This window comes from Conger conger, chromosome 13 (assembly GCF_963514075.1).
Source record: "Conger conger chromosome 13, fConCon1.1, whole genome shotgun sequence".
NCBI classification, from domain to species: Eukaryota; Metazoa; Chordata; class Actinopteri; order Anguilliformes; family Congridae; genus Conger; species Conger conger.
In genome coordinates, this window is record NC_083772.1 from 19,434,066 (window position 1) to 19,447,868 (window position 13,803).

At 44.7% G+C, this 13,803-nt stretch overlaps 1 protein-coding gene across 1 annotated transcript in view; it reads right to left on the reverse strand.

Annotated features, from left to right (window-relative positions):
• Nucleotides 1–13,803, reverse strand: part of LOC133108733 (GRB2-associated-binding protein 2-like) — a 63,338-nt gene that overhangs the window by 26,688 nt on the left and 22,847 nt on the right. Inside the window, exon 2 of the mRNA XM_061218439.1 lies at nt 4,312–4,612. Within this exon, the coding sequence (XP_061074423.1) occupies nt 4,312–4,612 (301 nt within the window). The remainder of the gene's footprint in view (nt 1–4,311; nt 4,613–13,803) is intronic.

Below are 13,803 nucleotides of genomic sequence, written 5' to 3' on the forward strand. Positions count from 1 at the left end.
GAGGTGTGTGTGTGTGTGTGTGTGTGTGTTTGTGTGTGTGTGTGAGAGAGTTCAGAGTCAATCATCTCTTTGACAGGGAGGGCATTGGTGTTAGAGTGAGAAGTATCCAGGGATGGGATGTGTGGCAGTGGTGTGTGTGTGTGTGCTGTGTGAGTGTTTGTGTGAGTGTGAATGTGTGTGTGTGTGTGTGGGTGGGTGTGCGGGTGTGAGTGTGTGTGCCTGTGCGTGTGAGTAAATGCAGCTGGAAGGCTTCCCTGTGGGGGGGTAGAGGGGTGGGTGCGGTGAGTGTGTGAATGTGAGTGTGAGAGTTTGTGTGTGTGTATGTGTGTGTGTGTGTGTGTGTGTGTGTGTGTGAGTGTGTATGTGTGTGTGTGAGAGTGTGTGTATGTGTGTATGTGTGTGTGAATGTGTGTGTGAGAGTGTGTGTGTGTGAGAGAGTGTGTATGTGTGTATGTGTGTGTGAGAGTGTGTGTGTATGTGTGTGTGAGAGTGTGTGTGTGTGTGTGTGAGAGTGTGTGAGAGTGTGTGTATGTGTGTATGTGTGTGTGTGTGTGTGTGTGTGAGAGTGTGTGTATGTGTGTGTGAATGTGTGTGTGAGAGTGTGTGTGTGTGTATGTGTGAGAGTGTGTGTATGTGTGTATGTGTGTGTGAATGTGTGTGTGAGAGTGTGTGTGTGTGTGTGTATGTGTGTGTGTGTGTGTGAGAGTGTGTGTATGTGTGTATGTGTGTGTGAATGTGTGTGTGAGAGTGTGTGTGTGTATGTGTGTGTATGTGTGAGAGTGTGCGGGTCAGCCCAGGGCTCTGTCCTCATGCAGGCTTCCCAGCCCAAAAACACGTGGGTGTTTTCCTCATTACTGCTCTCCAGACTCCAGGATACTTTCTCACGGTCGAACTCCAGATCCCGGAGAACCCGGAGCGCCATTAAACGTCACTCACACAGATTTGCCTAAAGGGGGAGGCCCCGATCCCAGAGAAGAGCCCAGAGAAGCCAGGACATGTCCAAGCTCAGGTACGGAATGACAGAATACCAGTTTTAAAGAAAAAATCCTCTGCCATATAAAACCTGAAGAAGTAGGAGGAAACTACACACAGAAGGGGAAATTTGATAAATATTGACAGAGTAAATATTTTAATAGGACTTGGGTTCCCCCGCCCCACAGCTAAAGGTCATGCCACTTCTTAGTCATGTGCTTTTCCCCTTTGACCTCCACAGTGACACCCCCATGTCCATCCAACAGTAACCCTTTAAGGTGTGACATCACAAATATTGGATCAGAATTTTCACAACTGAACATTCTAATGCTTTAGAATTTTCACAACTGAACATTCTAATGCTGATGTCACAATCACGACTGGTGACTGACAGCAATGCAGTTCTAGAACACTAACTAAAAAAACATTCCAGAAAGCCTTCTTGGAAAAGTTAACCCATGACGAAAGTAGGCCCAGGCCTGGTGATTCCATAACAGTCCCCAAGGATAGCATTTCAACATCACTTCTAAGCAATACCGCGATTAAGGCCGTGGCGTATCATGAATACTGTCATGGCTGCAGGGGTGTTGACTCAATAGTATTATTATTTTACTAATATTTAGTAACAGACTGTGCACATACTGATATGGTTTACAAACAGGCTGTTTGATTAACCATTACTGTATCTAATTTACAATCACTGTAGAACGCGGTCTCAGCCAATCAGCATCCAGAATCGAGATAAGCTGTTCCATAACAGCATATCTGTCTCACAGCTGATTGCGTACTGTTGAATATATCTCATATCTACATATATTGAAATGAGACAGTATATTGCGATATATTGAGATAATCAAACCTTGTAGAAATGCACCCAGCTGCCCTGTGAGCAAATATGGGATCAGAATTTAAGACAACTTCTACCAGTTGTCTTAGCAACCTTGTTCAATTGCCCACATCACTATTAATGATGCAACAGTTGGTCCAGTGGAAGGGGGGTATATAATAACACAGACCAGAACGTGCTCTGCCCTGACCGGTTCAGACCAGGCCTGGAGACAGGGCCTGGCAGAGATAGATGCAGTACTTCCAGATTGCATGCTGCACAATCTAATTATAAAGCAGGTTGGAGGAGGTTCAAACAAGAGAAAATTAACTTGTTTAAAAAGAAAGACTTTTTCAATGAATCAATTTCCCCCGCCTTGTGCTGAACAAAGACGGCTGCAAGATGTGGTTTCCGTCAAGCCGAAAGAAGAAAGAGCTGAGCTGAGCCTTTATTCCACCGGCTAACAGCTGTGCCTCCTCTGTACACAAAGCAGGACTAATTCATCTTCTGTGAAACAATCCAATACAATCACACAAATTCAGTCTTTATGTTGTAGTTCAGTCGTGGTTCTTCTCTCATCCATCAAAGCGTAAAGGGTTAAATAATATTTGTCAATAGACTGCCCCACCTCACTGCCCACCCAACCGCACACACATACACACACACACACACACACACAGAAGCATACACACACATACACACACACAAACAGCCATAATCACCCGTTGTTGGCAAAAACAGATAAATAACCCCCTATGCATTCCGCCTCATGGCGAGATAAATATAAGTTGTTTCTACTGTGCGCTGTGTTAAAGTGTTCTCTACATAACGGGAGCTGTAGACCTGAAAATAAAGTGGTCTTTATGCTCTTAACTCACCAGACACAAACGGTCTGTCCCACACACAAGCGTGGTCGTTGTGCTACAGACGACGGACCGAGGTCGCTCCCGTTCTTCGGCGAAACAAAACAAAAAAGAAAATCAATAAACCTTTCAGACGACGCGTGCTCGCTTGGCAGCGCTCCTCCAATTGAACTTTCTCAGATAACCGAGAGGAGAGCGGGCTCTCAGCCCGGATATCATGTTGCCTATGACCGGCCTTCCTCTGCCTTAAAAACCATTCGGGCACGGCTTTGACACAGCGCAGTCCGTATGTATTTGGAAAGTTGCTACAATTGCTGTTCTTTTGGCTCTGTCTTCCAGCACATTGGATTTGAAATGAAAGTATAAATGTGAGGTTAAATTTAGTGAGTCTTGATTATATTCTTGAGGCTTATTGAGTGTTATTTCTCAACCTCCTAATGGCTTTCTTGACTGTTGTTGGCACAACTCTGTGCCTCATGTCGACACACACCAATAACAGGCTTCAAAGGCAATCAAAAGCCGAGAATTAAGACTACTGATACCGAAAGCTTTCTTATGCCTGCAAAAGAACAGAAATTGTAAGTACGGACTGCACTGTACTACAGTCTAACATTCAGAGAAGAAGCATTCTCAGGCAAATGGCTATAAAATGGTAATTTCCGCAGGGCATTCATAAAACATTCTGGGCCTTCATTATACGACACATGTAATAATTAAGAGCAATGGGTGAATGAATAAGACTGGACATAAGCATGAAAAAAAGGCAAAAACAGGCTAAACTGCCCATGCTTACTTATCTCCAGGCAAAGTAAGCAGTGTTTGTTTGTGGAGTTTGTAACTAAGCAACCTGAAGTAGAGGTTTTTCAGATGAATGAAGCCAGATGTGAAACAGCAGTCAACAAACAGGGAAGTGATTAGAAATGAGGACAGAATGATTGGCTGGCTGGACATCACAAGCCAAAACATTGCATCAAAATTGCAAAATTAGCTGTCAAAACATTTAGTACTGAAATGAAGCAAGCACTTGTTTTTTTTCCGTTTCCTTACTTGTTGCATTACTATCTTTCAAATCTTTGAATCTATTTTTGTCACTTCTCATGAATTCAGTGGTCACAAAATGGAAAAAGTACACAAGACATCTAAAAGTACAAAAACATACAAAAACATGTCAATCAAATTGCTAAATTATTTGTCAATGATTTGACTTTACTTATTCATTATTACTTATTAATAAAACTTTATTAATATTTTAATCTTATTATTTTAATTTCTCATGAGTTCAGTGATCAAAAACTATACAGTACATTTGTCATGTAAATGTAATGAATAACTACTTCTGCTGTGGGTTAAAATTAAACTGCGAGCACACAGAAATTGGGGCAGCCTGTAGCCAAGTGGCTAAGGTACATGACTGGGGCACGGAAAGCCCTAGAACAAGGCCCTTAACCCCACATTGCTCCAGGGAGGATTGTCCCCTGCTGAGTCTAATCAACTGAAAGTCACTTTGGATACAAGCGTCAGCTAAATAACAAATTATAATTATTAAATTAGATACAGGTGGGCGAGGTCACTGGGGTAGAGGTGGGTGAGGTCAAGGGTCACTGGGGTGGGGTCAGGGGGTCACAGGGAGAGGGTGGGCGGGGTCCGTACCGTGGTTCTCCTCTGATTGGTTGAAGCCGCACAGCTGGCAGATGCAGCGCACCCACTTGTTCATGTCGTCCTCGGTCTCGGCCACCAGGTAGAAGGTGCGCTCAGCGGTCCTGATGTCGAAGACGAAGCTCTCCTGGAACTCGCGGCGCTTGAAGGCCAGGCCGGCGTCCACCTGCTCGCAGCAGTGCAGGTCGATGACGCGCAGCGGCTTCTTGGAGCGCTCGCTCTTGTAGTACTCCAGCACGTCAGGGTCCCCGCTCATCCTGCCGCTGCGCAGCACGAACCAGCGCTTCTTCCAGGCCTGCCACACGCAACGGGACACGCCGTCACACATGCTCCTACACACACTAGCACAATGCTAACATGCTCCTACACACACTAGCACAATGCTAACATGCTCCTACACACACTAGCACAATGCTAACATGCTCCTACACACACTAGCACAAGGCTAACATGCTCCTGCGCACACCTGCACACACTAGCACATACTACCATTTCCCTACATACACTAGCATGTTCCTGCACACACTAGCACATGCTAGAATGTTTCTGCACACACTAGCACATGCTAACATCTTCCTACACACACCAGCACATACTAGCATTTTCCTACACACACCTGCACATGCTAACATCTTCCTACACACATCTGCACACGCTAGCATATTTCTGCACAAACTAGTACTAAGCTAGCACGTTCCTGCACACACTTGAATATGCTAGCACATGCTTGAAAGTATGAGACCCTCCACAATTAGCCAACAATTGTTGGCTAGATTTGTGTGTAATATGCACTTTAAATACTTCAGCTCTCTAAATGGCAGTGACATTTGAAAAGGCACAAATTTAGTTGTGAAATGATATAACTATCAGCACAGTAATTAATGAGGCCACATCCCAGTTCTGTGTACTATAGCAAATGCATACAATGATAGGTTAGTAAGCTTAGGGTTAGGGTTAGAATTAGTAAGGCAACTGATACAAAGATTAATAGTCTAAGTATGTTCAGCAGATGTGAGTTAAATAATTCCAGAGGAAATTTACATTATTATTCTTATTATTATTGACATATATTTAGTAATACTAAATGAGTATATTAATATGTCAATGTGGCAGTACTCTGTGTCAGATCTATGTGCTGACACTGTGAGGTTTTGTGAGGTAAATGTAGTTATTTAGCGATGGGGTTTGTGAGAGCTGGTGTCTCTGTTTTGTTGACTCAGATCATGCAGCAGATTGAGGTGTGGGGGGGAGGAAGTGGGGGAGGAGGAGAGGGTGAAGGTGGGGGGGGAGGTGGCTGGTACCCACAGGTGTTTTAAGCCACCCTTCCAACCAACCCCACCCCCCCCGACGTTTCCTGTTCATGTGCTGGTTTTGTGTGCCCCAGCAAACACACCTGCCTAGGACAGCGTGTACCACTGCTACCACACAGCCAATCAGAGCGTCCAAACCCCCCCCCCCCCCCCAACCACTGTGTGCCAGGCTGAAGTGTTGTGGCGGCCCAGGGACCATCCCTCCTGCGTAAACAAACCCGCCAACGGCAATGAAACCCGCGTACAATACAGCCATCACCATAAAACACACACCGCCTTATTTAACAACACTCCCGGTACTGCCTGCATCTTAAACCTTTAACTCACACAACTACAGCAACACAAACCGCCACACGAAAACACACTGCCTTATTTAACAACCCGCGTACGATATAGCCGTCGCCATAAAACACACACCGCCTTATTTAACAACACTCCCGGTACCGCCTGCATCTTAACCCTTTAACTCACACAACTACAGCAACACAAACCACCACACGAAGACACACACCACCTTATTTAACAACCCACATACGATACAGCCATCACCATAAAACACACACCGCCTTATTTAACAACACTCCTGGTACTGCCTGCATCTTAACCCTTTAACACAACTACAGCAACACAACTTTAACTGACACAACTACAGCAACAGAAACCGCCACAGAAAAACACATCTCTTTGTTTCTCTGTATTATTACGGTCAATGAAATCAAAAGTTCCCCTTTTTTGGACTGATTGAACAGGTTTTAGAGTTGACAGTTTGGTAAAAGTAGAACAGTAAACTAAATGCTGTGCGTGGCTGAGCAGATTTTGAAACTATAACATTTTTCTTTAAGCACACAAATTACCCATGTTTTTTTTAAATGTTGTTTTTTGACTACCTGTCAATTACTTACATTGTTATTGTCCGATACATTATGGTATGGTTCTATCTCTGGCTGTAATGTGGTTTGTACAGCTTTGCAGGTGTGGTTGGGTTGATCTCAATATCTAATGCAGGGGTTCCCAAACTGTGAATGTAGGCCGCTACATGTTTAACAGAAGAACCAAACTATAATAAAGCAATGAGGCAGGAGAAGTTGTGGTATATTTCCAGTATGGTCGGCACCAAGATGTGTGTGATGGGTGTTGGGGTGCTGTGGACATTCATTTGGGGTCACATCAAATAAATATTTGGAACCCCTGATCTAATAAAACCACATTCTGCCTTCTGCTGTAGCAGAAGGAGAGTAAGTGCGAGTATGTGTATGCAGATGTGTGTGCGTGTGTGTGTGTGTGTGTGCATGCGTGCGTGTGCGTGTATGTAGGTGTGTGTGTGTGTGTGTGTGTGTGTGTGTGTGTGCGTGTGTGTGTGTGTGCATGCGTGCGTGTGTGTATGCAGGTGTGTGTGTGTGTGCATGCGTGTGTGTGCGTGTATGCAGGTGTGTGTGTGTGTGTGTGTGTGTGTGTGTGTGCATGCGTGCGTATGCAGGTGTGTGTATGTGTGTGTGTGTGTGTGTGTGTGTGCGTGTGCATGCGCGGGGATGGGAGGGGTCTCAGGGAAAGGATAGACACCCACGACGGTTGGGCTCAAGGTGCTAAGATAAGTTGTGGCTGTGAGCGTGTGGCACATTTTATACAGAGGAACAAAGAAGAAGAAGAAAGGAGATCACAGGGTCTGGAGCACTGCCAACAAAGCACTATTGTCCTGCCACTGTGCTCTAAACATTTACACTGCATATACTCAGCATCTCCCACTCCCTCTCCCCCTCTCTTTCCCTCCGTTTATCTCTAGATATCACTGCATGTACTCAGCATCTCCCCCTCCCTCTCTCTCTCCCTCTCCCTCCGTTTATCTCTAGATATCACTGCATGTACTCAGCATCTCCCACTCCCTCTCCCCCTCTCTCTCCCTCTGTTTATCTCTAGATATCACTGCATGTACTCAGCATCTCTCCCTCTCTCTCTCACACTTTTTCCGTCTCTGTACCCTATGTTCATTCTCTCTCTCTCCCCGTTTATCTCAAGATATCACTGCATATACTCAGGATCTCTCTCCCTCCGTTTATCTCCAGATATCACTGCATATACTCAGGATCTCTCTCCCTCCATTTATCTCTAGATATCACTGCATATACTCAGGATCTCTCTCCCTCCATTTATCTCTAGATATCACTGCATATACTCAGGATCTCTCTCCCATTCTTTCTCGCCCTCTCTGTACCCTATTTTCTCTCTCTATCCGGCTCTCTCTCGCCTCTCCCTTTCTGAACCCTGTACCATGTTCTCTCTCTTTCTCTCTCCCTTCCTCTGCCCTGCTCTCTGTCTCTCTACCCTGTTCTGCCCATCTCTCTCAACCCTGCTCTCTTCTCTCTCTCCCTTCCTCCCTCTCTCTTCCCTGCTCTCTAATTCCATTTGCACACAGCCCCGGCCGTCCGGGAGAATCAGGAACAGGCCGTCCAAACCATGGAAGCCAAGCAGAGAAGGGGGGGGGGGGGCAGAAGAGCAGAGGCCTGTACTCCACCCCCCACGGTGGTAATTGTGTTAGGATATGTGGATAACTGAGAATCACACACAGACAGGAACACGCGTGTGTATGAACGCGCTCTACTGCAGTCCTTCATCGGGGGCCTGTCCCTCCCTGAAACAGCGCTGCCAAGCGTTATATTTTTACCAACGCCCCTGCAGCTATGCCCTGTGCCTGGATGATGCAGTGTGTCACTATATTCAGTACGAATGAGTTCAACCTAATGATGGTGAACAAAATATATTTGGTTTGTCTAAATGAAAAATAAATGGAATCAAAGATTTGCTCTGTGGATTCATTTTTTTAATCAATTTAACGAGGGCACTTGGCCACATAAACGTCCAAACTCTGAACTCCGAAACGTCTCTTAATGAACCCTCCTCTGTGTTTCCCAGACTGTCTGCCCTCCCCATCCCTGTCTGTGGAGCAGATCCAGAAATCTGTTTAATATTTCCCAGCATGCTCGGGAGGTAGGAATATGGCGTTATCGAGTTAGAGACGCTGCCTCCAAGCCTCCACACTTATCTTCTTCCGGAACGTTCCCCAGGCTAGGAGCCAGGTGGCTCCCTCTTCCATACTCCTGTCAGATTGATGAACACCATCGGCCGCGGAGGCTGCGTGACTCTAATGACTTTGACGGACCGGAGGCGTGAGGCACATCGTTTTGCACTCTGTCACAAACCCCCGCCAGAGAAGCACACGGCTATTGTACAGGAAGCCTGGTTTCACAAAGCAGGGTTATAGAGTTAGCTGGACAACTGCGCTGAGTAAAACCCGGAATCCTCCCAAATGTGCGTATAGTAGCTAAGGTACATGACTGGAACCTGGAAGGTTGGTGGTTTAAGCCCTGGTGTAGCCACGATGAGATCCACACAACTGTTGGGCCATTGAGCAAGGCCCATAACCCCACATAGTTCCAGGGGGATTGGCCCCTGCTTAGTCTAATCAACTGTAAGTCATTTTGGATAAAAGGATCAGCAAAATAACAGTAATGTAAAAAAGTGCAGTTCTGGGTTTCATTCAGTGCAGCTATCATCCTAATTCGGTTACCCTGCTTGCTTCATGAAATACCCCCCAGGTGAGGACAGCTGTTTTCCAAACGCTGCTGCAGGTCTGTGAGGCTTGTGTTCTGCACTCTCCCCGTGACAAGGTGGATATACGATTGTGTTCTCCAGTGTTTCAGAGAGGATTTGTATGGAGTGAAACCTGGCTCTGCTTCAAACGTCTTTTCGTTTGGAGTGAAACCTGGCTCCGCTTCAAACCCCTGGGTGAGATGACCCTAGTGAGAGACTGCAGACAACACCGCGTTCGATTAAACTCACAGACATTTCCCTCCTACGGAGCCAGAACCCAGCAAACCGAGATCATCCCAAGCATAAAACAACACCGCTTCCTGGAAGCCATTACTGTGCTGTTAGGAATAACTCACATACATATGTGAGCGATAAACAGAATTCAAATGAAAAACTTCCAAACATGTAGCCAGAACAGCATGCAGCCAGACTTCATAAGGGGAGGACTGGCTATAAAACAAAGAAACAAAGATCTTGTTATTACCAATAAGATATTCATTTGTATCATTTGTACATAGTAAATTTGTTCTGCCTTTATAAAATTATCCTGATTCAGTCTATTCACCTAGTCCTATGTCCATCCACTTTGTGTACAATACATTACAGTTATTTAGCTGATGCTTTTATCCAAAGCGATTTACAGTTGATTAGCCTAAGCAAGGGACGAACCCCCCTGGAGCAATGTGGGGTTAAGGGCCTATATTTTCCCAGCATATAAACCAGAGGAGGGGCAACAAACGGCGTATCTGTTTCTGTGTTTCATGCAAACCTCTGGCCTTAATTAGGATTAGGCCTCACAATGATGCCATCTGACGTTGTTGCTCCATGTCTTGATAAGTGCGTGAATGACAACCAAAGACTGTTCCTGTGTTCCCGATGAAATGGTGTACTTCCATCTAATCTTCCAGCGAACCAGGGTCGGTGTACACAACTAATCAGCTCATTTAGCCAGGATAATTGGGGGAAAACAAAGCCCGGCATTGTGCACACGCGCTGGCCTTCCAGCCCCGGAATTGCCCAGCAAAGATCTAAACAGTTACTGTATGCAAGTCCAGAGCCCCATCTCTGAGTCATAGCTATTACTGAGACAGCGCCACGGCCAATTCTGTACATCGCGTCAGTCAATCCGCAAATAACTCAACGCACGTGGAAGAAAAAAACTAATCTGCCCTTACTACGGATATCGTTTCTGTTTACGACTGATCTACATGCCTGTTTTGCTATTCATGGATTCGATGCTTTTCACTTCTTGAGGAACTTATGCACATGTAAGTGGTTGTGGATCTGCTAAATGACTCAAATATAAATGTGAGACAGAGAGGAGGCAGCAAGCTCATCCGGTCTAACAGGCTTATTTCACACTGAAGAGGTCCAGGGTCTCTTGTGGTGTCTCAGTTCTCTGATTCAGAGATATTGATGTTGACTAAGAAACGCAGGGAGATGTTCCCAGGCGAGGAGAGTTCAGCCTGACCCCGTCAGGCTATGCATGGCATCCTCCGAGGTATGCCCAACTTGTAAACAGATAAATACTGAAAATGTAAGAAAGTTAGAGCTCTCAAATTCAAACCACATAAAAAATATGTGTGTATATATATATATATATATAGACTGAATGTAGCATTTGTTTATTGCTGTGAGTATTCCATGCTACTGTACATGATTTTAGGAGTTAGGAGGTAAAATGGTGGAGCCAGATGTTTCTCCACAAAAGAGCAGGTTGCTTTACGTCCGCCGTTAGGGAGGAAGCCATGTGTTGAAACATTTAAAAAAAATAATTAATTAATTATTTCTGGAGTTAATAAGGGTATGCAACCTCAGTTTAAGTCTCTTATTACCTCAACTTAAGTTTCATTACCCAGGGTGAACATTCTGTTTCTTCACTGAATCAAAAATAAAAAAGTAAAACCTGATTATTTTGACAGCTGAAGCCAGTCACATATTGTGCCGTAGTAATAGTCTCCACAGGAATGAGCGGATTTTTTCAGGAAAGAGGGTTGGTGCTGCACACCCTGTAGCTTATCCAATGAGAAATAAATATTAATAATGGTTCATATTCAATGTTAAGTGATACAAGTGTTTGTATGGAAACCCAAATTGAGTCTTGACAGGAGTGCATTAAAGGCCCACATGCATATTTTTTGTATTCCTTATCTTTTCACAACATCGAGCTTTGTGTTCTATAGCGATTCAAGAAGAAAAATAGGTATTTTCATTCATACATTCATTATCCTAACCCGCTTATCCTGACCAGGGTCGCAGGGGGGCTGGAGCCTATCCCAGCATACATTGGGCGAAAGGCAGGAATACACCCTGGACAGGTCGCCAGTCCATCGCAGGGCACACACACCATTCACTCACACACTCATACCTACAGGCAATTTAGACTCTCCAATCAGCCTAACCTGCATGTCTTTGGACTGTGGGAGGAAACCGGAGTACCTGTAGGAAACCCACTCAGACACAGGGAGAACATACAAACTCCACACAGAGAGGCCCCGGCCAACGGGGATTCGAACCCAGGACCTCCTTGCTGTGAGGCGGCAGTGCTACCCACTGCACCAACCGTGTCGCCCAATAGGTATTTTGGTTAAGCATATTTTAGGACCAAGCCAAAAGCCATTGGACACCTTTTGAGAACCGCATTGATGTTCCAAATTAGTTTGTTATTTACCGGTTATTTTGCTCCTCGATCCCTCTCCCTCTCCTTCACTACTGTATTCTCTACAATTTCAGCACAGTCCATGTTAACACAGAGAGCTGGCCATGTTTACACAGAGAGCAGAACATAGAGAGCTGTCCGTGTTAATATAGAGAGCTCAACACAGAGAGCTGGCCATGTTAACACAGAGAGCAGAACACAGAGAGCTGTCCGTGTTAACATAGAGAGCTCAACACAGAGAGCTGAACACAGAGAGCTGACCATGAGAGTTGACCACGTTAACACAGAGAGCTGAAGACAAAGAGCTGACCATGTTAACAGAGAGCTGTCCATGTTAACAGAGAGAGCTGAACACAGAGAGCTGACCATGTTAACAGAGAGAGCTGAACACAGAGAGCTGACCATGTTAACACAGAGCTGTCCATGTTAACACAGAGAGCTGAACACAGAGGGCTGACCATGTTAACACAGAGAGCTGACCATGTTAACACAGAGAGCCGAACATAGAGAGCTGACCATGTTAACACAGAGAGCTGGCCATGTTAACACAGAGAGCTGAACACAGAGAGCTGACCACATGAGGCGGAAGGGGAGGGGGAGGGGACGTGGGCGTTTTGGGGGCATTTTAAATACTAAAACCAGGAAGAGAATGCTAATGCGTGTCGGGCTTTTAAAGTCAGAAAGCAGTCCTGAAAGTGCAATACACAAGCCTTTTCATTCATCTTTAAATACGGAATATAATACGCTGTTGACTGCCTCTCATATGATATAGAAAGCTCTTAATTTATTCTGATGACAAAGATCATACGCTGTCTTGCATCTCAAAAATCTATTGCTTAAATGAAACCCTACATCTGAAGAAATATTGATATTTGAAAGTGAAATATCTCAGGACCCACACCTGACTGTGCTATGATGAGAAAATGAGGAAAATGATGACTTGTTGCAGGGTGATATATATCAAGGGGCTGTTCATTTATCACGCAGATAAGAACGGGCACATTCATGTCAGCACCTGAATTAAAATAGATTTATATATTCCAAGATGCATTAAAAACAAATGCACATTAGAAATACACAACGTAACATATCCATCAATATATATACACAGTATACACACACACACACTCAGAAAAAACAGAATATAATGCATTTATCATATTCTAAATGTATGCATACAGTACACACACACACACACACACACACAGATAATACAACTAAAGATGATCTATTCTACATATCCACACAAAATCATTGAGTAAAGAGTTCCATGTTCGATTCAATATTTATTTGGCAGAAACAGTGAAATGGAGACCCTGGTACTGTCCTACTAACCCCCCCCCCCCTTCCTCCCCCCAGCTCCTCGCCCCCAGCGAGTGGCTGGTGATCAGCCACAGAGGCGGGGGGGAGAAGGTACTCAGCATTGTCTGCCACACCTGTACTCTCTCAGTATCAAGCCCCCCGGACACTTTCATTTCCATAAGAGGCATGGAGCTGAACTGATTCAACACTGGAAAAAGTAAAAACAGAAACACCACTCAGGAGTAGTCAATATCTCCTATTGATTTCCATTAAACAATGTGTGGCACTCCATTAAAAACCACCCTTTCTAACCTCACTAGAGGAATGGGTGCCATCACAAGAGACTGTGCTGCATTTATAAAAGTGAAAACATTTCCAAATGGTTCATTTACACTGATCTGGAGGAATGAAATTTTAATAATGCACTAACCATAACTCTCTAAGACATACGATTGCCAGCTCCCTTCTTCTATTAAACAGGCTTCCATGCACCAACAGCAAGATCTGTAATGTAATGAGAATTATCTCACTACGTTGCTCAAATAGAGGAACACTCAGTGATCACTTTATTAGGTAGACCTGCACACCAGCTTGTTAATGCAAATATTTAATCTGCCAGTAATGTGGCAC